At 25.7% G+C, this 27911-nt stretch overlaps 1 protein-coding gene across 3 annotated transcripts in view; it reads left to right on the top strand.

Annotated features, from left to right (window-relative positions):
• LOC117179441 (cytochrome b5 reductase 4) overlaps positions 1 to 27911 on the top strand; it is a 129486-nt gene that overhangs the window by 50036 nt on the left and 51539 nt on the right. For all 3 annotated transcript variants that reach the window (XM_033371245.1, XM_033371244.1, XM_033371246.1), the window contains exons 3-6: positions 11529 to 11699; positions 18982 to 19082; positions 21704 to 21839; positions 24715 to 24989. In XM_033371245.1, the coding sequence (XP_033227136.1) occupies positions 11529 to 11699; positions 18982 to 19082; positions 21704 to 21839; positions 24715 to 24989 (683 nt within the window). The remainder of the gene's footprint in view (positions 1 to 11528; positions 11700 to 18981; positions 19083 to 21703; positions 21840 to 24714; positions 24990 to 27911) is intronic.

The following is a 27911-nucleotide window of genomic DNA, read 5'->3' as shown; positions in this document are numbered from 1 at the left end:
GAAAATTAAAATTCGAAAATTTTTTCTAAAGCCTCCAGGGGACTTCGTTTTCGCACGAAAAAATTTTATGTGCCCTTATTGCATCCGGACCCACAATTGGTATGGTGTATTGTCAATATATAATTGATGACTTTAAAGCATGCGCTTTGTTGAAAAAGTTAATCTGTTTGTTTTTGTTTAATAACAAATTGATTGCAAATGAAAACAATGTTTTCCCAACTACGACCAGTGGGACGGTCATCGAAAAAATGTTAGTCAAAGTAAATTATTTCGAGAAAGTTGTTCACTAAACTTTGAAAAAGTTTGTCTAAAAATTTGAAGAAAAACGGTAAAAAGTTGTGGAAATAGCAGCGACTTGAAGTGAACACACGCCGATAAGCAGAACAGTGCGCGGAAACGTGTTGACTTCAACTCGCTGCCATTTCCACAATTTTTTACCGATTTTCTTCAAATTTTTAGACAAACTTTTTCAAAGTTTAGTGAACAACTTTCTCGAAATAATTTACTTTGACTAACATTTTTTCGATGACCGTCCCACTGGTCGAAGTTGGCAAAACGTGGTTTTCGTTTGCAATCTATTTGTTATTAAACAAAAACAAACATATTAGCTTTTTAAACAAAGCGCGTGCTTTAAAGTTATCAATTATATATTGACAATACACCATACGAATTTCAAGCATTTTTATCAACAAACGGCCGAATAATCGCGAGTTGTATTTTACAAAACATCGCTTTTTGATCGGAAAAATTTCTAAGTTTTTATTGTTTATCTAAAGTAACAATTATCGAATAAAAAAGTTTTATAAGACAAATTTGTCGACCGTGTCCAGCCGAATACGAATGTATATTTTTTTTACGTTTCGGCCACTTTTTTTTATTGATAGATTTTCCTGGCTGGACAATACTTCTACGCGGTTTCGAGCGATTGATGAGTTGTTGCTGCATCCGTCATTTTGATTGACGGAACTGCTCCTTGATCTTATTTTAGCTTTGGCGCAAGATTAAAAATTTTGGAACCCTTGCTTTTAAAGCAACGGCCCACAGAGGGAAAAAAGTACATTTTTTGGTTCAAAATACGATTCCGGCGGAACCTATGCAGCGATTTGGATGTTTTTTTTTAAGGCTGATAAAATTTTAGAGAAATTTGTCGAGCCTGATTTTTAATTTAGTTTTTCAATATTTTTATTAATAAATGAATGACGAAAAAAAGGATAATTTTTTCTATTTGAAATTCCCCGTGCTCGTCAAAAATAGGAAAATTTCTGTAATCGCCGAAGTTTCATAGATTTACATTATATAAAGATATTCCATTATGAGCAATAAAAAAAAATTTACAAACAAATTATTTGTTGAAAATGTGTTTTCTATCATTTTAAATGATTTAAAGTTTTTAAAGTTATATGGCAAGAAATTTAACTAAAAACAAAATTTTAATTAAAAAAAAATTCTCTTAAGACTACTTTTGTCAATATTATAAACAAATTTAATAAACAAATGCATTTGCACGCATTTGTCTTCAGAAAAATTCGTTTTTTCCTATTTCAATTCTTTTAAATCAGGAACCTCATGATAATTTCAGAAAATTTATAATTTGTTGATGAACTGTATGATTTTATCAAACAAATTTAATAAACAAATGCATTATTCGAAAACTTGTTGACGGAAAAATTATTATTTTTTTCAATGCCAGTCCTTTGAATTGAGAATTTCATGATAATTTTAGCAACATCCATCACTATTTGATAATTCCGTTTACAAATTTAATAAACAAATGCATTATTCGAGCATCTTCTGACAAAAATTCGATTTTTTTCCATGTCAGTCCTTTAAATTGAGACCTTCATGTTCATTATAGCAACATTAATAATTATTTCGTAAATTCTATGATTTTTTAAACAAATTTAATAAAAAAATGCATTATTTGGGCGTTTGTCGACGGAAAAACTAGTTTCTTTCAATGTCAGTCCTTTTAATTGGTAACTTTATGATAATTTCAGTAACATTCATCATTAGTTGATTAATTTTATTTTTTTGTTAAATAAATTTAATTTAAAAAATACATTATTCGGGCCAACACAAGAGGGTTTGAATACAAGGAATGATTGAACAATATATTTAATATTTGTTATAAACAAATTCTATAACACATGAAAATTCTGGACATTCACGAGTCTGAAGAACATCTTTTCTGAAATTAACAGAACTGACTTTGAAAAAACATGAATTGCTTCGTCCAATAGTTGCCCAAATAGTGCATTTTTTAATTAAATTTGTTTAACAAAACCATAAAATTAATCAACAAATTATGAATTTTCTGAAATTATCATGAGGTTCCTGAATTAAAAAAATTGACATAGTAAAAGACGATTGTTTCTGACGACAAATGCCTGAATAATGCATTTGTTTATTAAATTTGTTTATAATATTAAAAAGAATAGTCTTTAGAGAAATTTTTTTTCATTGAAATATTGTTTCCATTCAAGTTTCTTGCAATATAACCTAAAAAACGTTAAATTATTGAAAATTAGAGAAAACACATTTTTAACAAATAATTTGTTTATAAATTTTTTTTGTTTATTGTATCATGATGGAATTTTTTTATATAATGTAAAACTATGAAACGTCGGCGATTATAACAATTTTCCTATCATTAACGAGCACCGGGAACGTCACAGAAAAAAATTGTCATTTTTTTCGTCAATCATTTATTTATTTAAAAATTGAAAAACTAAATTAAAAATCAGGCTCGACAAATTTCTTTGAAATTTTATCAGCTTTAAAAAAAACATTCAAATCGGTGTACAGGTTACGCCGGAATCGTATTTTGAACCAAAAAATGTACTTTTTTCCCACTGTAAGCCGTTGCTTTAAAAGCAAGGGTTCCGAGATCTTAGCTCTTGCGCCAATCTTAAGATTGGCGATTACCGCTGTCAGCCGCGACACTGGGGCAAAAAAAAAACGTTCGTAGACAAATTTATTTTCAGAAGACACTTATTATCCGATTTTCACTTTTTTTTTGAATGAAAGCTAATAAAGTTTTACGTTGAGCTTTCATGGTCGATTAAATTTTTTGTTTGTTTATCTAATAACAATAATGAAAAAAAATTTGACTTGAAGTATACCGGTTTTTGAAAAATGCTTTGATTTTATCAAAAATACCTAGAAAACTAAACGCAACTGTCCGAAAAAGATGTTTTATAGCAATGCAAATATAAGAAATTTATTGAATTTGTTATAAACAAATAAATTAATGAAAATGGTTTCGTGGGGATTGGCAGCGATTCGTCAATTAATTCGCACTAAATTAAAAAATTTTATAGACACAAAGAGTTTTTTAGTTGAATTAATAAAATTTAATAAATAATTTGTTATTTTAAAAATAATTTTTATAAACAAATATCCATATCAGGTATTTTTGATGGAATAAATACAAAATTTTCTATGGGATCGATCATATATTACTTGGAAATGAAACTGAAACATAATATTTGGCTTCAAAATAAAAGTTAATAATTGTTTAAACTGCCTTAATTAACAAATTCACTATTTATCTATTTCTGGTGGTACAAACTTGATTTTTTCGATTCATCTAACTGTAAATATCGAACTTCTAAATGTTTAAGAACATTTTAATGACAGTAAAAAATTTATTATTTGTGAACAACAATTGTTTAAACAAATTTTTATCATTCTATGTATTCATAAATAAAAGACCGCTTTTTTCGCGGAATTAACAGCCAGTTATTTAGCAATGATTTTTTACTATGAATCGATAATATTTGGTGATTGTTTAACCAAACGTAATTAACAATTGCATTATTTGGCTATTTTCCAGCATTAAATTTTTTTGTGCAATCAACTGTTAATAACACATTTTTTAACTTTTTCTGATAGTGCGCTAACTTTCCACTATTTTTATTTTTATTAACAACGTATCAAACAAATTTTTCTTGGATAATGCATTTGTAAACTAAAACTTTTTTCTTGTAGAATATAATCAAAATTAATTAACAAAAATTAACAAAATTGATGAGTTTATTTTGAAAATAACCTACTACGATAAAATTATCAGAGTCAGTATTGTGAAGTAATTGCAAAAATTTTAAATTATATAATGTGTGTGGCCACGTTAATGAAATTGTTAATAAAAATAAAAATAGTGGATCGTTATCGAACTAATAAACAAAGTTAAAAAATGTGCTACTAATAGTCGATTACATACAAAAAAACAATGTTTATTTGCTAAACAATAACTAAATAATGCATTTGTTAATTAAGTTTGGTTATAAAATTATCGAATGTTACTGATTCATCGAAAAAAACTATGGCTTTATAACTGGCTTTTAGTTCCTTGAAAAAAGCATTATTTTATATATAAATACATAAAATGACAAAAATTTGTTTAAATAATTGTTGTTTGCCACAATATATTGTTTAATGTCATCAAATTGTTCTTAGAAATGTAGAAGTTAGTTATGTACAGTTAATTGCATAAAAAAATCAAGTTTGTACCTCAAGAAATAGCCAAATAGTGCATTTGTCAATTAAGGTAGTTTAAATAATTATTAATTTTTATTTGATAGCTAAATAATATACTTAGGTTTTATTTCCCAGTAATATATGAGCAATTCCATAAAAAAAACTTTATTTATTTCATCAAAAAATACCTGATATTGATATTTGTTTATAAAAATTTCTTCTAAAATAACACATTATTTATTAACTTTTAATAATTAAACTAAGAAACTCTTTTTGTCCATAAATTGTTCAAATTAAGTGTGGATCAAGAGACGAATCGCCGACAATCCTCACGAAACCATTTTCATTCACTTATTAGTTTATAACAAATTCAATACATTTTTTAACATTTTTACTGCTACTGAACATCTTTTTTGGATAGATGCTTTCAGTTTTCTAGGTATTTCAGATTGGATCAAACCATTTTTCAAAAATCGGTGTACATTAAAAGACGATTTTTTTTATTAAATAAATAAAAAAATAAACCAAAATTTACTATTCAAAGTAATTTTTTAAATCAGAAACCTTATGATAATTTTAGAACAAAAAATAATTTGATGATTAACCTTATGATTTTTTAAAGCAAATTTAATAAACAAATGCATTATTCAGGCAACTTGGACAGAAAAATTCGTGTTTTCCCATTACAGTTGCTTTCAGTTTTCTAGGTATTTCAGATTGGATCAAACCATTTTTCAAAAATCGGTTTACATCAAAAGTCGATTTTTTTATTAAATAAATAAAAAATAAACAAAAATTTACTATTTAAAGTCATTTTTTAAATCAGAAACCTTATGATAATTTTAGAAAAAAAATAATTTGTTGATTAATCTTATGATTTTTTAAAACAATTTTTGAATAAACAATTGTATTATTAGTGTATCTGCCGAAGAAAATATTGTTTTTATTTTGATGTCAGTCTTCTTAATTAGAACTTCATGACGATTGCAGAAAAATTATATAATTATATAATTTTAAAAAAATATTACATCGAAAAAAACTTTTTTTTTCTGTCAAAAAATTCCTGATTAATGCATTTGTTTATTGTATTTGCTTATAATATTAACAATAATAACATTTAGAAGTTTTTTATTAGTATATTGTTTTCAACAAAATTTATTGCACTATAACTTAAAAAAAGTAAAAGTATGGAAAATAAAAAAAAAATTCTTTCAACAAATAATTTGTTTATACATTTTTTTTGTTATATAATATTGAAATATCTTTAACCAATGTAACTACTATTTGCTTAGGAGGTTTCACTGTCAAATGGAAAAAATTGCCATTTTTCATAATATTTGTTTATTTATGAAAAAATTGCTTTTTAAACATTTCTTTTGTCCAAATCGATCAATATTTGTGGGCTGTATGTTATTTTTTATCAAAAAGTAATTTTGTTTCTCACTGTCCGGCAGCTTAAATGTCTAAACTATGCATTTTTTAATATAAATTTCTTATAAAATAAACAAATTATACTAGACAACAAATTTTCGTAATCAAATATAATCACGTGGATAAAACCAAGCGGTTTTCACGACGTTGATATTTTGTCAAGATAATTTGTTTATAACAATTCAAATCGATATCCCGTTAATTATTTATATTCCGTAGAGACTTCAACATTGATTTTAGTGGAGAATGGGGAAAATTAAGTTATTTATTTAAGCATAAAGAATAATAAATGAAAAATGTTTTATTTTCGCTCTTTGTTTTTTTATATAAAAAAATAGAAAATTATAAAAATTAAAAAGCTTAATCCATAGAAGCTCTCATCATTTATGCATGCGTGGAATTTAATAATCTGCTTGGCGGTTTGAAAAAATTATTTTCTTTTTTAAAAGAGATTTAAATTAAATTAAATTACTTCCGGATAAATTGGTATAATTTCAATTTTCTGAAAAGGCTTTGATATATGAGAAATATCTCTATTTTATTTTCCCTTGGGATACACGTATTGGTAAATCGATTGACATTGAATTTCACTTTTTGAAAGTATTGGTAAAACTTTAAAGAAGCCAATTTTAAAAATAGTTTCTTTAATAGTTTCTTCAATATTTTTACATGAGGGTTTCCTGAAGGAATTTTTTTTCAGGAAATCTGTAGAGATTATAAAACTTTGTTCACAGGTGGAACTCTTAAAGTACCATCAGTATCAATTTATGGAATATCCCGGGGGAAAAAAACCGGAAATTGACAGGCAATTTATTTTAGCCTATTTCAGCCTATTTCCAAATTTTAAATTATTTTTAAATGTTTTTAAAACTTTTAAACCTTTTGCAGATCTTTTAAATTTAAATTAAATTAAACATTCATTTTCCATCATGAAAAATCATTTGAAATTTTTTCTGGAATCCAGAGAAAAATGTTCTACTCTCTTAAAACCTTTCAAGATCCTGAAATAATTTTTTTCGAAATTTTCAAAAATCTAAATTTCTTTAAATCTTTACGAGTTTAAATTATTCATAAATCTTTTCAAAACGTGTGAATATCTCTTAAATTTACTCGATTTTTTATAAAATTTGTATTCTTCGAAAATTAAATTTTTTTGCTTTATAATACTTTTTAGAAATTGTAGGTAAACTTTAAAAAATGTTTTTTTAATCTTCTGTTAAAACCATATCCAGATCCTTTTTTGACATTTTTTCAAATCTTGTAAAATGTTTTGAAATCTTTTGAAACATTCTATTAGAATTAGTTTTTCCAAATAAAAATTATTTTAGAAATTTCTAAGAATTTTAAGAATTTTTTTTTATTTTCTTGAAACCTTTTAAAATTCTCGAAAATTCATTTTTTCCAAATGGTACAAAATCTACATTAAACTTTTTTTTTTAATCTTATCAAGATTAAAATTATTTTTTAATCTTTCCTAAAGTTTTACACCTTCTAAATATCTATTTAAAAGGATTTAAATTTTTTATAATGTTTGAATTTTGCAAAATTAAAAAATAATCTTCATTTTGTTTTAAACTGTTTGAAATCTTCAAAGTTTTAATTATTTTTTTATTTTTTCAAAACCTCTAAACCTACACAATGTCTTCGAAAGGTATTCAAATTGATTAAATTTTTTTTAAGTTCTGGAAACTAAAAAAATGCCTTAAATTCCAGATTATTTTTCGAAAATGTTGAAAATCTTGTGAATTGAAATCTTTTGAAATATTGTCTTAAAAATAGTTTTTCAAACTAAAAAAAATTTCAAATTTTTCTTAGAATTTTATTTCTATTTCTTTGAAACCTTTCAAAACTTGTGAAAATCTGTTTTTTTTTCGAAATGTTTAAAAATCTATATATTCAAAAGTTTCACACCTTCTAACATCTCCTTAAAAGGATTCCAATTTATTCTAAAACTTCGTAATCTTGCAAAATTGAAAAACTTTGTTTCAAAAAAGTTTTACATTCTATTTCGGAATTTTAGGAAACCATTTGAAATGTTTTAAAATCTTATTAAATATTTACTTAAAATTGAGTTTTCAAGAAAAGTCATTTGAATTATCTCCTGAATCTCAAGAATTTTTTTTTATTCTCAAAACCTTTCAAAGTTGTTAAAAAGTTTCTAGATTTGTTTCATAATCTTCTATTTGGTTTAAAATGTTTGAAATCTTCAAAGTTTTCATTATTTTTACATTTTTGCAAAACTTCCAAACCTTCAAAATTTCTTCGAAAGGTATTCAAATTGTGTAAAAAAATTTTTTAAGTTCTAGAAACTAAAAAAATTCCTTAAATTCCAGATTCTTTTTTGAAAATTTTGAAAATCTTTTAAAACGTTTTGAAATCTTTTGAAATATTGTCTTCAAAATAGTTTTTCAAAATAAGTAATATTTTCAAATTTTTCTTAGAATTTCAATAATTTTATTTTTATTTTCTTGAAACCTTTCAAAACTTGTAAAAAGCTGTTTTTTCGAAATGTTTAAAAATCTATATATTCAAATTTTTTGAAATCTCTTGAAGATTTGAATTATTATTTAATCCTTTCAAAAGTTTCACACCCTCTAACATCTCTTTAAAAGGATTCTAATTTATTTTAAAACTTAGTAATCTGGCAAAATTGAAAAATTTGGCTTTAAAATCTTTTGCATTCTTTTTTGAACTTACAGGGAATCATTTAAAGTTTTTTTTAAATCTTTTTTTAATATTTACTTCAAAATAGTTTTTCAAAGTAAAAAAAAAAATTATTTGAAACTTTCCCCTGAATCTTAAGAAGATTTTTTGTGAATTTTTCGTGGTAATTAAATTTTTTTGGGGTTTTTAAATGTAAATTGTAATACATAAAATACTACTTTATACTGATAATTATATTTCTACATATAAGAATAATTCTAAAAATAGCTTTTTTTTCAAATATTTTAAACTTTTTGTTCAACAATTTATATTTATTCTTATTGACTATTTTTCACTTGAAGTTACTTAATAATTTAATAAATTTAGCAAAACTAATTGTTTGAACAAATTATTATTGTTTATAGCTATGTTTACCTATAATAATGGCAGATAGTTGCAGATTTTTTCTAAATATTTGTTTGTAAATATATTTTTATGTTTATTATTTATTCCATATTTCCATTAATTATTCACTCAATAAGTAAAATTTTATAACATCATTTAGAGATAATATTATTTGAAATAATAACAAATTGTTTAAACAATTAAATTGGTTAACTTTATTTAGTTACCTCACTATAATTAAAAAATTGACAAAAAGTGGAACATTTTTGAAAAAACTGTAATTTTCTGGCATTATTTTAAGCGACAATTATTAACGATAATAATGAATTGTTTAAACAATTATGTTTGTTGATAATAATGAATTAAATTAACTTTTTTTTCTAAATTTCCGAAAATAATGGACATTATTGGTAATTTTATAGGTAAATATGATAAATTACCATAAATTACCCAAAATTTAATTTCAAACATTTTCATAAATTCCTGGAAATTTATTAATTTTTTGGTATTAGTACAGGTAATTTAAGGTAACTCACCAAAAATCGCCCAATATTCAATTTAAAATGTCCGGAAATTTATATTTATTTTTAGTCATTCATGGAAATTGTACAGGTAAATATGGTAAATTACCATAACTTATCCCAAATTCAATTTAAAACATTTTAATAAACTTTCGAAAATTTGGTCAATCATTGTAATTTTACAGATAAATATGGTAAATTACCATAAACTACCCCAAATTCAATTTAAAACAATTTAATAAATTTTCGAAAATTTGTGGAATTTCTCGGTCATTCATGGTAATTTTATAGGCAAATATGATAAATTACCAAAAATGCAATGTCAAACATTTTTATAAATTTGCGGAAATTTATTAAGTTTTTGGTAATATTACAAGTAATTTGCTCATTTATGCTAATTTTAGAGGTAAATATGATAAATTACTGTAAATCACCCAAAATTCAATCTTAGACATTTTCATAAATTTCCAAAATTTATGAATTTTTTGGTAATTTTAGGTAATATTACAGGTAATTTCCTGTAACTCACCATAAATTGCCAAAAATTCAATTAAAAAATTTCCGGAAATTTATGGAAATTTTCGGTCATTTATGGTAATTTTGTACGTACATATGGTAAATTATCATAGATTACCCAAAATTCAATTTTAAACATTATTATAAATTTTCTGGAATTTATTAATTTTTTGGGAAATTTATGGTAAGATTAACAGTAATTTACGGTAACTTAAGACAAATTGCACCTAATTAAATTAAAAAATTTCTATACATTTTCGGAAATTTATGGAAATCTTCGATCATTTATGTTAATTTCATAGGTAAATATGATAAATTACTCAAAATTCAATTCTAATCATTTTGATAAATTTGTGAAAATTTATGAATTTAAAAAAAATAATTTATGGTAATATTACCAGTAATTTATGGTAACTGGCCATAAATTGCTCAAAATTAAATTTAAAAATGGCAATAAATTTTAAGAAATTTATGGTCATTTTACAGGTAAATATGGTAAATTATCATTAATGACCCTAAATTGAATTTTAAACAGTTTCATAAATTTCCAGAAATGTATGCATTTTTTCTTAATTTATGGTAATATTGCAAGTAGTTTATGGTAAATTATCATAAATTGCCCAAAATCCCATTTTAAAATCTCTATAAATTTTCGGTAATTTTATAGGTAAATATGATAAATTACCATAAATTACCCAAAATTCAATTTTAAACATTTTCACAAATTTCCGAAAATTTATAATTTTTTTTGGTAATTTATGGTCAATTATCATAAATTTCCCAAAATTCCATTGAAAAATGTCTATAAATTTCTGGACATTTATGCACATTTTTGGTCATTTTTAGTAATTTTCTACGTAAATATGATACATTACCATAAATACCCAAAAATTCAATTTTAAATATTTTTGTAATTTTCCTGAAATTTTTGAATTTTTTTAGTAATTTATGATAATATTAATGGTAATTTACGATAACTTAAGATAAATTACCCAAAAATTCAATTTTAAAAATTCTATAAATTTCCCGAAATTTTCAGAAATTTCTGAACATTTTTTGTAATTTACGGTATTTTTATCATTTATATATGGTAACTTTCCATAAATTACCGCAAAATTCTATGATCTGCAACCAAAATTTCCTTTGAGTTTTTATGGTAAATGGGCTGCTCATCCTTAATCCGAGCTCATAGATGTATAATTTGCGTTTTTAACCTATGACATCACTTTTCACTCCCTAGGGAGTGTCGAGAAGGGCTAAAATCATACATGTGGCATAAAAACGCTTTTTCTTGTAGGAGAAACCTTTAAATATCTCTTTTTTTTCGAAACAAAGAATCGATTTATTTTTGTGTGGATGCAAGTAAATTTCCGGGCGATATGCATGAAAATTCGAAAAAAAAATTAATTTCGATAATTCTTATCGCCACCCTAGGTCAATGTTTGCCAAAATAAAAAAGTCGATAATTCAGTATATGACAGCTTTCATGTTCAGCTATGAAATATCTATGAAAAAATCCCTAAATTTTTTCAGGTAATCCTCGGAATAAAACTGCCTTGGCTCCGGGTCACAGTCTCATGGACTGGATTAGATTAGGATCTTCTGGAGTTGATTTAACTGGAGTCGGCGGTGTCTCTCGAATCGTGTCAATGGCTGAGTTAGCTGAACATAATAAGGAAAATGACGCCTGGATAGCGATAAGAGGTTTGTCATTTTATTTTTTATTTACGATCAAATTTGGAATCAAATTTGAAACTATAAAAACGTTTTCAGATAAAAATTAGTCAAGGTAGGTACCAGGTGACTAAAAATAATGATTTAGTTCGTACAACTCTTTCCTTTTCATATTTTCCCTCCTAAATTTCCCCTTTTCTCGCCATCTCGTCTTTCTTCCCCTTCTTTCCCCTACTTTTTTCTCTCCTATTTTGCATTTTCTCATTTCCCCTATTTTCCCTCCAATCGTTTTCCCTACTCCTTAAAGGCCAATTCAGAGTAGCCGTTCTCGGTTGCGGTTCGCCGGTCCGGTTCGCTTACACGATTGTCATTGTCAAGCATGCGCGGTTCATAGATTAAAGTGACGTGAGTGCATAGAGATATTACAGATAGAGTAGGCATGCTATAGGCGCCCATACAAGTGGGAGCGTCCGGGCGATAGAAAGAGAGAGAGAATGATTTATGTATTGCTGTCTCTGTCTAATGGCGCATGCGCGTTGATTAGATTTCTTGTCAGAACATGAATCGAAATAGAATAAGATCTTTCCTGCAATACAGTCGATTTGTTTTATAACACTTCTTTTTTAATATTGTGCATACAATCAAAACAATATTTTTGCTAACTACTTCTTGGATTACTTATACGAACTTACTTATGAAAACTGCGACTTTTATCTCCGGGTATTGGCTCTTTTTGCAGAGAACACAGTAGTAAGGCATAATCAACAACAAATGTTTAATAATCTTTGTTACCACATTATTTACATTGGGCAAATATAATATTTATTTACAGACGTACAGGTTACGTACGCACTTTCCCGTTGCCCGTTGAATCACAGACACGCATGCGCAGTACGCAACAAAAGAAAGAGATAGAAATACATAAATGATTCTCTTTCTCTTTTCATTCGCAAGACGCTCTCACTTGTAGGCATGCCTACTCTATCTGTAATATCTCTATGCGTGAGTGACGTGCAGCAAGCTCGAGAAACAGCTGACAGGCCTCGTGGCTTAAGCGAGCGCTCTCATTGGCTACAGTTACGAACGGCACGGTTGAAATTAGAATCGAACCTAAATGCTCGAACCGGAACTGGGACCGAGTACGCGCTGATTGGCCGAGAGTCCAACCGGACTGGCGAACCGCAACTGAGAATGGCTAGTCTGAATTGGCCTTAACAACACGCCCCATACTCGACCTTCTCTAATTTCCCCTAATTACCCTCTCCTTACTCCCCTACTTCTTCTTTTTGGAAAAATGTGCGTCGAGAGGACAGACGAACAACTGACCGAAACCCTTTGAAGACATTAACGAAAATTAGGGCCTTCAAATTGTCCCTACTCACCTACTTTTATTTTCCCTACTTCTGTTTCTCCTAGTTCCCATTCTTAGAACAAAATTCGAGTAATGTGAAGAGATATTTAGGAGATTTGAAAAAATTCAAAATTAATAAAAACTTTGTTAATGATTTTAAATAATTTAAACGAGGTATTTACGTGTACTTACCAAGTCCGAATATCCGTACCAAAATTTTGGTGCAAGCAGCCCACGGCCTAATTTAAAACAAGATATAGATTTTGGCAGATTTTGAGAAAAAAAAATTTAGAAGCATTGTAAAAAGTTGACAGGCTTCAGAAGAATAAATAAAAAAATTTCCTGGGAAGATTAGGAATGATTTCTTATTTTATAAACTAATTTTAACCCTTTGAGTACACGTCTATTTTTTCGATCATCTCCGACACACTGGGTCAAACTGACCCTGTTCCCTTTTAGGTTGTCGTTAAGTTTACAACTGCTGAACCTTTTTACTTACCAAAATTTAGAGGTATACTTTCAAGTATGTTAAAGTAATTTATAAGTATTAAAAGTGTCTTTAAAATCTTTAACATATTTTTAAAAAATCGCGACAAAAATATTTTTGCAGAAAATGAAGTTTTATGAAAAAAATCATAACTTTTTTAATTTTTAATATCTTAAGATAAGAATTTATGTACATACTTTTAAAGTATGCTTTAATAATAAAAAAGTAGTCCTACTTTGTACCTTAAAAAAAGGTATTTATTTCGCGTACTGATAAAGGTGATCTGTAAGGTGCAAAAATAGTGATTCTTTCAAATACATGAGTGAAACCAATTTTTCTTTATTATGAAAAATTACAAAAAAAAATTGTTAAACAAAGATGTAATTACTCATACTTATTCATAACCATCACAATCTTTGCACATATACGCGTGAAAGTCATCGCACATTAGTCCCTTGCACAAACTTTAAAAAAAGTTTCCGGCACTGTTTTTTTACTAAAAATCGTTTATAATTGATGGAAACGAAAAATCCAAATTTTAGTAAATTCGACGTTAAGTACACAGATGGGTCGCCTGACCCTGCTTCGATTTCAATCGCTTCTCAATGACGACTGATGACTCGGCACGCTACAAAAAGTGTCTAAAACTGTAGTCGGGACATAGAACTACACTTATAAGGCTATAGAACCGCAATTTTTTCAAACGTCTGAGTAATATTTTTGGTCGAAGTCAGTGACAGGGTAAATATGACCCAGTGTGTACTCGATAGGTTAAGAGAGTATTTAATACGATTCAGAACGATTTACAAAGTTTTCGAAAACGAATGTACAAGAAGAATTTAACTTTTAATTTGAACAGGGAATTTTCAATTTTTTACAAATTTATTGTTGAAACTGGAATTTTTTCAGAATAATAATAATTCAGACTTTAAACGGGGAATTTTCAAATTTTAATAGATTTCGAGCTAGTGCTGGAAACTTTCGAAAAGGAACAAAATTCCTTATTGGAACAGGAAATTTTTTAAACAATTGTAGTGTTTAGTTGAAGCAGGGAATTTTCCATTTTTAACGAATTCTGATTTGAAACTGCTATTTATCCAAAAGAAACATAATTTGGTTTGGAAATGGGATTTTTAAATTTAAATAAATTCCGAGTTGGAACAGGGAATTTTTTAAAGAATGAATTCTAATTCTAAGTTGAATCGGGATATTTTTGAAAAAATTAAAATGATGAATTTGAGCAGGGAATTTTACAGAAAGTTCTAATTCTTAGTTGAATCGTAGAATTTTCGAAGAGTATTAAAATTCCGGATTTGAATATGGAATTTTCCATTTAAAACCAATTTTGAGTTGGAACTTGAATTTATCCAAGAAAATAACAATTATAAATAGATAATTGAATTTCTTAAAAAAAATCATAATTCTGAGTTGAAACGAGGTATGTACGAACAAAACTAAAATTATGAATTTGAACAGGGGATTTTATAAAAAATTTACATTTTTGGTTAAAAAGGAGAATTATCGAAAAGAATTAAAGCTCTTGATTAGAACAGCGATTTTTTTAAAACAAAATTTTATTTCTGAGTGTAAATGAAGAATTTTCTTAAAGAATTAATCTCCTGGATTCGAACACGGATTTTCTAATTTTTAACCAATTCTGAACTGGAATTGGAATTTATCCAGGAGAATAACAATTCTCAATGGAAAATTGAATTTTAAACAAAATTATTATTCTGTGTTGAAATGAGGAAAGTTCTGGATTGGAACAGGGAACTTTTCGAAAAGAATTAAAATTTCGGATTCAACAGAGAAATTTTTCATTTTTAACCAATTGTGAGCTGAAATTAGGATTTAAAATTGCTTAAAATGGTATAATTTTGAGTATTTTTAAATTCATTAATTGATTCTTCAATTTAGACCATTAAAAATGTTAACGTGGATTTATATATTTTTTAAACTGAACCTGAATTTTTTTATATTTAATTTTCGATTTTTTAAATATAATTGACTGTGAAAAATGTTTGTGAACCAGGAAAAAACCGGGAAATGACTCGGATTTTTTAATTTTATTAAAATGGCCACTCTGCCACTCGCTTTCTATACTTTCCCTTCTCTTATCTACACTCGCTTTGCCTACTTCCTATCTCCTAACTTCCTCTCACTTTCCCTAATTTTTGTGTCTGCACATCCTCTTTACTCATTTCCCCTCACTTCCCCTACTTTCTTACATTTATCTTTCTATTTCTTCTTAATCTTCGTGTCTTCCCTCCCCTCACCATCCCTTATTTCTTCTAATTTCTATCCCATCATTTCCCGTAAATTCTCTGCTCTTATCACCTGTCATTTCCCCTACTTTCTCTCTTTTAATTTCCCCTCGATTTTCATACTTCCCCTCCCTTCACCATCCCTAAATTCTCCTAAATATTATATCCTCTCATTTCACCTCACTGTCACTACTTATCCTCCCCTCGACTCTTCTCCACTTATTTCTCGTCACCTTCCGCCTATAGGCAGCGAATAATTTTTATTGTGTAAAATAAGACCCACTTGATAACATTTAATTTTGTCTAAAAGGGTGGGGCAGACCATCTTACAGTAGATAATGATCCTGCAGTTGATAAAGCAGCCACAAAAAAATCTTTTTCCGGGTCTGGAGGGTAGACCGCGTTTATTATATGTTTTGGGGGTCGCTAAATCCGAATACGAAGTTCAAAAAGCCCCAGCACGTCAGGGTCCTGACATAACCTCAAAATACCTCATAAAATTTTTGTTTCGAGTCTGGCGGTCAGACCATGTCCGTATTTCAAAATACCTCGTAATCTAAGTTATTTAACGCTTCAACGTTTTGACTTTAGCATTAGAGCTACCCGATGTTAACCGCGAGGAGGTTCCACGATCGGATTTTATACATTATTATAGTTCTTTAAAAGGGCTTTTGGCAAAAAAATTTGAATTTGTGGAATTCGTACCAGGAATAAATATGAATGATTAGATAAATTAATTGTATATATGGTCTGATCCCGGATTTGAAACAAAATTTTATGACGTTTTTTGAGGTTATGTCAGAACCCTGACGTGGTGGAGTTTTTTGAACCTGAATTCGGATTCAACGACCCCAAAAACCTATGATAAACATAGTAGTACTCTCAGACTTACAAAAAAATTGATGATAACAAATGGAATTTGTTTAAATAATTGGGTTTGAAAATTCTTTTTCCACCATAAAAATTATTTCTATTAGTCTAGTGGAATATTTGTTAACATTAGTTCGTTAACTATTTATTATTTAAACAAATGGAATTTACTTAAACCATTTTTTTCGAAAATTTGTTTTTTTTTCTTCAAAATTATTACTATTGGTCTAGTGGAATATTTATCAACATTAGTTCATTAATTTTCGATTTCTTAAATAAATGGAATTTGTTTACATAATTTTTTGTTATTAAAAATTATTAATATTTCTTCAGTGGATTATCTAGCAACATTGTTTGGTTATTTTTATTAAAAAATTTGTTTAAATAAAAATTATTACTTCAATATTACAGATAAATAAATTATTATTAAATCAATTATTAATCATTAATTAATTATTACTGATAAATACTCCACTCGACCCGCAGTAATAATTTTTATTTAAAAAAAATCGAACTGAAATTATTTAAACAAATTTCATTTGTTTAAATGATTGAAAAGGAATGAACTAATGGTAATAAATATTCCACTATACCAATAGTAATCATTTTTAGGGAAAAACGAATTTTCCCAAAAAAATTATTTAAACTAATTCCATTTGTTTAAATAATTAGAAATTAATTAACCAATGTTATTAAATATTTGACTAGACTAATAGTAATAATTTTAAGGGGGGAAAAAAAAATTTCGAACCAAAATATTTTTTTTTTAATCCAACTGTTTAAATAATTAAAAAGTAATTAGCCAATGATAATAAATATTCGACTAATCCAATATTAATAATTTTTAGTAGATAAAGACAGGAATACAGTGCTCATAAGGTCGATTTCATGAAGAATTGAAATTTTTTGTTTTAAGGGTAATTTTCAGGTACTCGCGGGGGTGAGTTAGGGGTGTCGAACCCATATGTCTGATAAATGAAATTCTTCGTTGGATTATTCTCAACACACACCCCTACTTTCTCGTCACATTTTTTCAAACCATAAAAAATCATTCCAAAAACTCGAGGTGCAACTCGAACGAAAGAGAAATGTTTAATGATATCCTGAGCTTAAAACATTATATTTTTTTTTTACAGGAATATGATTTTATCAATATTGCAACAATTTCAAAATATGAATAGTTGATATATTATTACATTTTACTTTGCAATAATAAATAAAGGAAATGTATAAGAGCCATAACTTGCAATAGGTGTGTTGCAAGATCCTGATTTCAAATAATTTTGACAATTTCTTTGTAAAGTGTAAGCTAATGTTACAAAAATATTTAAATCATTGCCCTTCAATATTAATAAAATTTTATACGTTGAATGTGAATTTATTGCAATACAATAATATAGTGTAGAAAACTTAATTCACTTTTTTTATTTATTATTTAAGGGGAATCAAATAGTTTAATGAAAAAGGCCTTAAAATTCTCTATTGCAATAAAGTTGTAAAGTTGAAGATTTCGCTGAGTATTCTCTCTCAAAAACGAGTTATGCAATTAATATGTTTCACGTTAAATTATGCATTCTTTTATTGTTAATATATTATTTAATTAAATTCCAAATTACTTCATTTTATTTTAAATTCAGTCGCCCTAAGACACCTTCCCAGATACTATGTATCTACAGCACTGGACACCTCCCTTCCATTTAAGAAACCGTCCACCACCGAAGCTGGGTAGAGAGACTGGTTGTAGAACTCAAACATCTGGTGATTGAGACGAACCCTCCTCTCTGGACAGGCCTGCTCTACGGCCTGCGCTTAGGGTACCTTTTGACGGAGGCCTGTTTTGAAATAATTGTGGAATTAATATCTTTCATCGGACCAACTAGTTTTTTCAGTGTCTATAGGGCCCTATATAGGTTCCTGTATATTTGATATAAAAGTTTTGTGTATAAAATAGAAAAGTTGACATTTTTGAATAAATCGAGTGCGAAGCACGAGATACGTGATGAGAATGTGTTCGTTAAAGCCGAAAGAGCTTTAACAAAAGAGATTTCACAATCTCAAAATTACAGTTGTCGATCCGTTGACCTTTGATTTTAAAAAGTTTGCGCAATAATGCGTGAAAATATAAAGACCAAGCGCGTAGCGCGAGGTAAATACATAATCGGGCGCTAAGCGGTATATTTTTTAACATATTAACTTTGATATAAAATACTTTTCATCGCGTAAAGAAATGGGTGAAGGTCCTTTTATATTCGGATCTTAGACTATGTAGGATCATTATCTATTGTAGGGTCGTGTCCCTTATATTTCAATTTAATCTTGTAATGATTATTTTCTTTCTAGGAATTGTATTTAATGTTACACGCTACATGGACTTTCATCCTGGAGGAATTGAAGAATTGATGAAGGGTGTTGGAAAAGATGCGACTAAACTTTTCGAGAACGTATGTCTTGTTTCATTTACATAATTATAAATAATTCAGTGAAAGCTCGTCTATTTCAAATCTCGCCTATTTAAAATGTCGCCTATTTGAAGGCATCTAGAGATCCTCTAGGTTGAGTTGTGTCACAAATTCTCACTGTTTTGATTGGCTACGATTAAACCGGTACCAGAAGTCATGAAAAGCGCGCGAATTTCAAACCAAATTTTACAATAAATGTACTATTTTGAAGCATAAAATGAGGAATTATATAACAGAAAATATAAACATATCAAAACTTTATGAAATATATGAAAATATAAATATTTCGAAAAAATAAACTATTCCATTTAGTGTTTGAAAGTTACTTTTTTTAGTTGAAAATTCTAGTATTTTTATGAAAATTCGTCTTTTTTAAACGAAAATTAAACTTATTTTTCGAAAATTCATCTTTTTGGTATATAATTCATTTCTCTGCTTGAAAATGTAATTATTTTTTTTTAATTCGTTTTTGAGTTGTTTGGCTACAATATTTTATTGACAACTCGTTCTTTGTTTGACTGAAAATTAATTAGTCTTTAAATGTCATTTTAATCATTCGACGTTTGTATGAAAAATAATCTTTTATCGTTGAAAATATCAACTACTTGGCTATAAATTTATGTCATTTGTCGAAAGTTATTTTTTTTTGTAGAAATTATTAATGTTCGTGGTTTTTTGTTAAAAATGTATTTCTTTTGTTGAGAATTGATTTATATTGTTGAAAATTCGACTTTTTTTTTAATTTCTCAAATTTTGTGTTTCACTATTTACTTTGACTTGAAATTTAAAGTTTAAATTTTAACTCTTTTGTGGAAAATTGATATGCATATTTAGTTCAAAATGCGTCTTTTTATTGATTAAATATTAACATTCCTGATTCAAATTTTATTTATTTCTTTTGAAATGCAATTATTTCTTTAAAATTTCATTTTTTGGATAAAATTTTTTTTGTTTGTTAAAAACTGAACTATTTTGTTAAAATTTTGTTTTGTTAAAATAAAATAAAAATTAGTTCAAAAATAATTTATTGTGTAGAAAATGAATGTTTGTAGTTGAAAATTTATCTTTTTGGTTGAAAATTCGTCTTCTTGGTAAAAAATTAATGTTCATGGCTGAAAATTCACTTTTATGTATAGAAATTCAACTTTTTAGTTAAAAATTCAATATTTTAGTTTAAAATTAATTTTTGTTCGGTGAAATATTCATCATTTTTAAACTAAATTTTACAATAAATTTACAATTTTGAAGAATAAAGTGAAGAAGAATATATATAAACATAATATATAAAGATGTCAAAATATTGAGAAAAAAATATTCCATTTGGTTTTTAAAAGTTAGTTTTTTTAGTTAAAAATTTAGGTCTTTTTATTAAATTACATCATGTGTAGAAGAAAATGATTTGTCGTTAAGAAAATTTAACTAATTTGTTAGAATTTGGGTTTTTGAGTTAAAAAATAATTTTTTTAATTGAAAATTTTTAAGGAAGATCTGCAAAAATTCGTAGTTTTGTAAACAATTGGAACCCGAAAAATATCTTTTTATCATTCTTGTATTTTGTCAAATTTAGTATTTTTTGGTAGAGAATTAATCTTCTTGATTCCAATATTTTTTTGAAAACTCGTTCTTTGTTTGATTGAAAAGTAATTTTTTAAAATTTAAGTTTAATTATTGGACATTTGGTATTAAATGGAAAATGCGTCTTTTTTGGCGAAACATTCATATTCTTGATTAAAAAATGTATTTCTTGGGTTAAAAAGTCAACTATTTCCTGGGAAATTCATTTTTTGGATAAAAATTATTATTTGTTTATTAAAAACTGAACTATTTTGTTGGAAATTCTGTTTTTTGATATTTAAAAATAATTTACATAACTAAAAATTATCATGATCTATTTTTGGTTGAAAATGAATGTTTTTTTAGTTAAAAATTCAACTATTTAGTTAAAAATTCGCTTATTTTGTATAATAGTAATGTTTATTGTAGAAACTTAATCTTTTTGCTTTAAAATTAATTTTCTTAGTCCATTCGGTTTTTTGTTGAAAAGTTATATTTTTCGATACTTTAGTTGCGTCTTGCGCAGTGCGTCAAATCATTAGACATTTCAGCGAATCACAGTGTTCCTCTGAATAACTAGGAAAATATTATTGGCTAAAATGTCTAGTGAATTGACGCAAAACGCAACGCAATTCTGCAATCATGGGACCCAAACCTAACTACCTAGAGGATTTCTAGATTATATATTTAAGTCATTTCTATAATCTATATTTAAGTCATTTTTTGATTCTATTATATTGATTTTTAGTTGGAAAATTGTACTATTTCAGGGAAATGTTCTTATATTAATAATAAATTGTTTAAAGAAATAAGCTATTTCTTAGGTTCAATTTAATTAATTTTTTAAAAGTGAAAATTTCTTTTAAATATTTATCTATATTATTCTTGATAGTATTAATGAATTTTAAATGGGCCCGCGTTTTTCGGCACATGCGCAGTTGAAAATTTCCTTACAGCGCGCGCATCGATTCAAGGCTGGGGTAGCCAATGAACTCGCTTGACAAAAATAACCTGACTGTCTCCATGTACTCGCAGATCTTTAATTGCAGGTTCACTCATGGGTAAATTATCAAAGCATTCTTCAAAAATGCGTTGTAGGAAAGTTGAGTCGAACCTCTTCCAATTCTGAAAATTCGCTTAATTTGGAAATGATTGTTCCTCCAATAATCACGCCAGATCTTCCAAGTAACTATTTTCGTACTATAATTAATAAAATTGCCGATAACAAATTATTCGAAATAGAAAATTTCCGCAAAAAGTCCTTCCCTTATAATAATTTAATAATTAACAATAAATAAATTTTTCCCGACATTATTTATTTGATTTAGACGTTTTTTTATTGAATGAAAGCTTTTTAAATTTCGAAAATATTTGTCAGTTCGGATTTCTTAGAAACATTTATTTTTATTCTTTATTCAAAAACAAAGTTGATATTTTCTTTATTTTTAAATGCTAAAATTATCCAGAAATAATATTCAGTGGGTGAAAATATTTAAAAAAATCATTTTTATCGTGTTGTAAACAAATTAATAAACATTACTTTTTTTGTATTGACAATCGTTATCTTATTCAAATCCAGAGCTTTGGTATAAAATGTAAGAGAAATTACTTTTTTTTGTTACGATTAATTGAAAAAAATTCTTTTTCAATTGTTTAAACAATTCTCAAAAATAAATGTAGAGTTTGACTATTTATTAAGAGTTAGGTTATATGTTTAATGAAATCTACTAATACTGTCTTGCCAAAGATTTTTTGTTATGATAAATTTCAAATTGACAAAAATTGTTAATTATTAAAGCAATATTCGTAAACAAATTCAGAGTTATGGCTATTTATTAAAGAATAGATTCTATACTTTTTTTTACAGAAATCACCTAAGAAAATCTTTTCGATGACTGTTTATATGATACTTTTCAAATTTACAACAATTATAGTTTTTAACTCTATTTTTATTAAAAATTCATAGTTTGGCTATTTTTTATAATTAGGCTTTATTTTTTATGGAGTCGACTAATAATGCCTTTTCGATGACCCTGCTCTACTAATTTTTAAATTAACAACAATTAATCATTATTAAACCAATATTCATAAACAAATTCAGAGTTTGGCCATTTATTAATAAATTGGCTCTACATTTTTTTATGGAATTAACTAAGAAAATCCTTTTCATGGCTTTTTGATATAATACTTTTCAAATTTACAACAATTGTAATTAAAAAGAAAAATTTATTTTAAAATTCATAGTTTGGCTATTTTGTTATAAATAGGCTTTATTTTTTTCGGAATCAACTAAGAAAATATTTTCTATTACCTATTTATATGATTTGAAAATTTACAACAATTCTAATTTTTAAAACAATTTTTATCAAAAAATTCAACTGATAATGCGAAAAGATTTTCTTTAGTTGATTCTGTAAAAAATGTATAGCCATTTCATTAATAAATAGCCAAACTCTGAATTTTTTCTCGAATATTCGTTTAATAATTATTAAATATTGTTAATTTGAAATGTAGTGTTTTATTCAATACAAAAATTAATAACCAAACTCTGAATTTATTTACAATTATTGGTTCAATAATTATAATCATTGAACCAATATTCGTAAACAAATTCAGAGTTTGGCTATTATTAAAGAATAGGCTCTAGATTTTTTTTACGTAGGCAACTAAGAAAAACTTTTCGATGACAGTTTTATATGGTGCTTTTTAAATATTCAACAATTATAATTTTTGAAACAATTTTTATTAAAAAGTTAAATTTGATGACCTTTTTCTGTGATACTTTTAAAATAGACAACAAGGATTAATTATTTTACCAATACTCGTAAAGAAATTCAGAATCATAATTTGACAATAATTATTAAATATTAAACCAATATTCGTAAACAAATTCAGAGTTTGGCTATTTATTAAAGAAGATGCTCTCTATTTTTTACGGAATCAACTAAAAAAATCTTTTCGATTGCATTTTGATATGATACATTTTAAATTTACAACAATTGGAATTAAAACATAAAATCTTAATTAAAAATTCATAGTTTGGCTATTTTTTTTATAAATAGGCCTTAACCAATATTCGCAAACAAATTTAAAATTTGGCAATTTACTAAAGACTGGGCTCTATTTTTTATAGTATCAATTCAAAGAATCCTTTCGATGAATTTTTGCTATGATACTTTTCAAATTGACAGCAATTAATAATTATTAAACCAATAATCGTAAACAAATTCATTGTTTGGCTTTTTAACACCGAAAAGGCTTTATTTTTTTTACGGAATCAACTGAGAAAATATTTTTAATGACTGTTTGCTGTGATTCTTTTCAAGTTGTTAATAATGATTTGTTATTTAAATAATATTCGTAAGCAAATTTAGACTTTGGCTATTTATTAGCATATAGGTTTTATCTTTTTACGGAATATTCTAAGAAAATCTTTTCGATGACTTTTTGATATAGTGCTTTTCAAATTTTAATAATTTATAATTATTAAACCAATATTCGTAAACAAAGTCAGAATTTGGCTATTTAACTAGATTAATTAAAGAAATTTGTTATAAAAATTATCTAAAATATTAATAATTCAATCCCGAAAAATTTCTTTTGTTTAATAATTTGTTTATAATGTTATACAAAAAAAGAAATGGATGATTCTTTGATAAATCAAAAAATCTTTAACAAATGATACTTCTGAAAAGTTAAGAATCAAAAAGATCTCAATTTTGTTGTTAAATAAAAAATAACCAAAATTGCTTCTCAAAAATCCAAAAACGCAATTTTTTTTCGAAATTAAACAAGTTTTTATTCAATACAAAAATTCAAATCAAATAAATAGTGTAGTTTAAAAATTAATTTGTTGAGATACTCATTTTTTGTTCCACTGTCTATCGATTAATTTATTGTTAATGTAAATCTGCAAAGAGCTTTTATAGTTTAAAAAAAATTAATATCATTTTGTTTTTCGTCTCTCAATTTTTTTTTCTATTACCCGGACTTTAAATTTAAAAATCTTTTATTTCACACCTTCTTTCGTTATTTTGCAACAATTACAAATTAATTACAGAAAATCCGAGTGATAAAGAATCTGCCTGGAGTTCCAGTTCTGTTCCTAATGTTAAGCAAAATTGGAAACAAACTACAAATACGATAACCTTTTCGTACCAAGTCGTGGACAATTTTCCAGCAGCTAATTTTCAATTGACAAGATTAGGCGATTCAAAAATTATTTTGAAAATTTGTTTTGGAAATGTGGAAAAAGATATTGTCAAGCACGAATTTCAATTAGCAGGAGATGTTAAATGGCCTCCTCGTTGGGAACGAAATCACGATACAATGGGGGTAATTATTATATCATTATTTTTTTTCTATAATATCCGATTTTTTATAGAAAAAAAATTCATTTCTCTTTCGATGATATATTTTTTTCTTTGGGGAGCGTCCACCTATTACGTGACACAAAAAAGTCGAATTTTGAACAAAATGATTAAACTTTCAACAATATAGTTGAATTTTTTGCAAATAGTTGAGTTTGTGACCTACGAAAATAAATTTTCTACTCAGAAGATTAATTTTTTACGAAAAGAAGAATTTTCAACAAAATGGGTCAATTTTGAAACAAATAATGGAATTTTAATTTAAAAAAATCATAATTTTACAACCAGGAATGGAATATTTCAACTCTGAATTAACAGCATTTATTTTCGACGAAAACATAATGAATTATGAACTAGTTATATTCAACCAAAAAATACAAAGTTTTAACAAATAAGGTTAAATTATTATTTAAATACGCGAATTTCGACAAGTCGTCAAGTTTTTAAGCTCAAAAGTCGAATGTTTTCTAAAAAAAGTTAATTAAAAAAAATGAAAAACAATTTTCAAACAGGTGAATCGAAATTAAAAAAAAAACGAAATTTTTATAAAAAATATTTGAAACCTCAACCAAAATGATGAATTTTCAAGAAAAAAGATTAATTTTCCACTTGAATAAATGAATATTCAACAAAATAAATGAATTCTAAACTTGCCAAGAAAAAAATTATAATCAGAAATGGATTATTTGCATTTTTAGATTGAAAAAATAATTTTTAATAATAAAAAACGAATTTTGAACATAATAGTTGAATTTTTAAATAAATCGTTGACTTGTCTATCAAAGAAATTTAATTTTCAACTAAAAATATTAATTTAAAGAAACAATTTAATTTTTAATGAAATAGTTTAATTCATGACCAAACATTTGATTTTTTAAATAAAGCGATGAATCTTCAATGAACAAAAAATTTATTTCTTAAAATGTAGTTCAACTTAAAAAAAAATTAGTTGATTTAAAAGAAAATTTATTCTAAACTAAAACTGTAATATTTAATATATTAAAAAGAACATTTTTAAATAATTTGTAAAAATAATATAAAATTGATCAAAATAATAATGCATAATAGTTGAATTTTAAACTGAATCGTTAAATTTTCTATCAAAGCGATTTAATTTTCCACAAAAAAAAACAATTTTCAACCAGGTGAATTGAAATTTAATGAAAATAAAATTTGTATAAAATATTTGAAACCTCAACTAAGAAAATGATGAATTTTCAACAATAAAATGGATTTGGTAACCAAAAATGGATTTTTTATATTTTTAGATTAAAAAATTAATTTTTAATGATAAAAAAAACGAATTTTTAAAATAACCTTTAAGTTCTTAAACTAAAAAGTTGAATGTTTAAGAAAGTCGATAACTTTTGAACAGAAATTTTTGTTTGCAAGAAACTTAAGATTTTAAATCAAGAAAGATGAATATTCAAGGTAATTGATGAATTTTTTAGGAAATATTTGAATTTTTAACTAAAAAATATCATTTTACAAGCAAACATGAAATCTTTAAATTAGCAGTTCAAAAAATTAATTAATAAAAAAAAACAACGAATTTTCACACATTCTTATTAAAATAAAAAAGACAACTTTTGAATAAAATAGTTGAAATGTCAACCAAAATAATAAATTTTCAAAAAAGAAGATTAATTTTCTACTCAAATAGACGAATTTTCAACAAAATACATAAATTTTAAAATAGTGAAGAAAATAATTGTAACCAGAAAAGGATTCTTTACATTTTTAGATTAAAAAAATAATTTATAATAATAAAAAACGAATTTTGAACAGAATAGTTCAATTTTTAAATAAATCATTGAATTTTCTATCAAAGCGATTTAATTTTTAACCAAAAAATATGAATTAAAATAAAAAATTTAATTTTTAATCAAATAGTTTAATTTGCGACCAAACAGTTGAATTTTCAAATAAAGTGATAAATCTTCAACGAACAAAAAATTTATTTCCTGCAATGTAGTTCTACTGCAAAAAAATAAGTTGATTAAAAAAATTAATGCTATACGAAACTTGTACCAGTTAATACTTTAAAAACAAGATTTTTAAAATAACTAAAAAAAAAAAGTTGAATTCAACCGGAATTTTTAACCAAAAATCTTAATTTTTTATAAAAATATATGAATTTCTAACAAAATACATAAATTTTACAACAGAAATGATCAATTTTCAATTTAAAATATCATTTTTCAACCAAAAATTTATTATTTACATTTTCAGAGAATGAAAAATTATTCTCAACTAAAAAAAGGAATATTTTACAGAATAGTTAAATTTTCAACCAAATAGTTGAATTTTAATCTAAAAATGATTAATTCTTAACGAATTGTTAAATTAATTAAATTTAATTAATTAATTTCTTTATTAAATAATTAATATTTAACCAAATATGAAACAAATTTTTAACAAAATAAACTAATTTTCAACTAAGGACTTGAATTTTCAAGTTAAAAATATAAATTTTGAACCTAATAGTTGAGTCTTAAACCAAAAAAGTCCAATTTTCAAACAAAAATGGAATAATTATAATTTGAGTTTAAAAAGTGAAATCTTCATCAAAAAATGGAACGAATTTTCAGCAAAATAGTTAAATTTTTGAATTCTGCTTTTGATGAGTTTACACTACCCAATTTAAAATTGTTTACTTTAAAAATTTTCCATTTGAACAATTGAAACTTTATAAACTATTTCCAACTTAAAAATAACTTCATAATAATATATTCCTAATTAAATGATTTTATTAAATTAAAAATATTTTTGCAGTCTAAATTATTCAATTTTTAGCATTTTCAATTGGAAATTTTTATTTTTCATAAATATATAAATAATATATTATATATAAATTATAATAGTATTGAATAATTATATTTATAAT

The sequence above is a fragment of the Belonocnema kinseyi genome, chromosome 9, assembly GCF_010883055.1.
Source record: "Belonocnema kinseyi isolate 2016_QV_RU_SX_M_011 chromosome 9, B_treatae_v1, whole genome shotgun sequence".
Classification (NCBI taxonomy): Eukaryota; Metazoa; Arthropoda; class Insecta; order Hymenoptera; family Cynipidae; genus Belonocnema; species Belonocnema kinseyi.
This window is presented reverse-complemented; position numbering and strand designations above follow the sequence as displayed.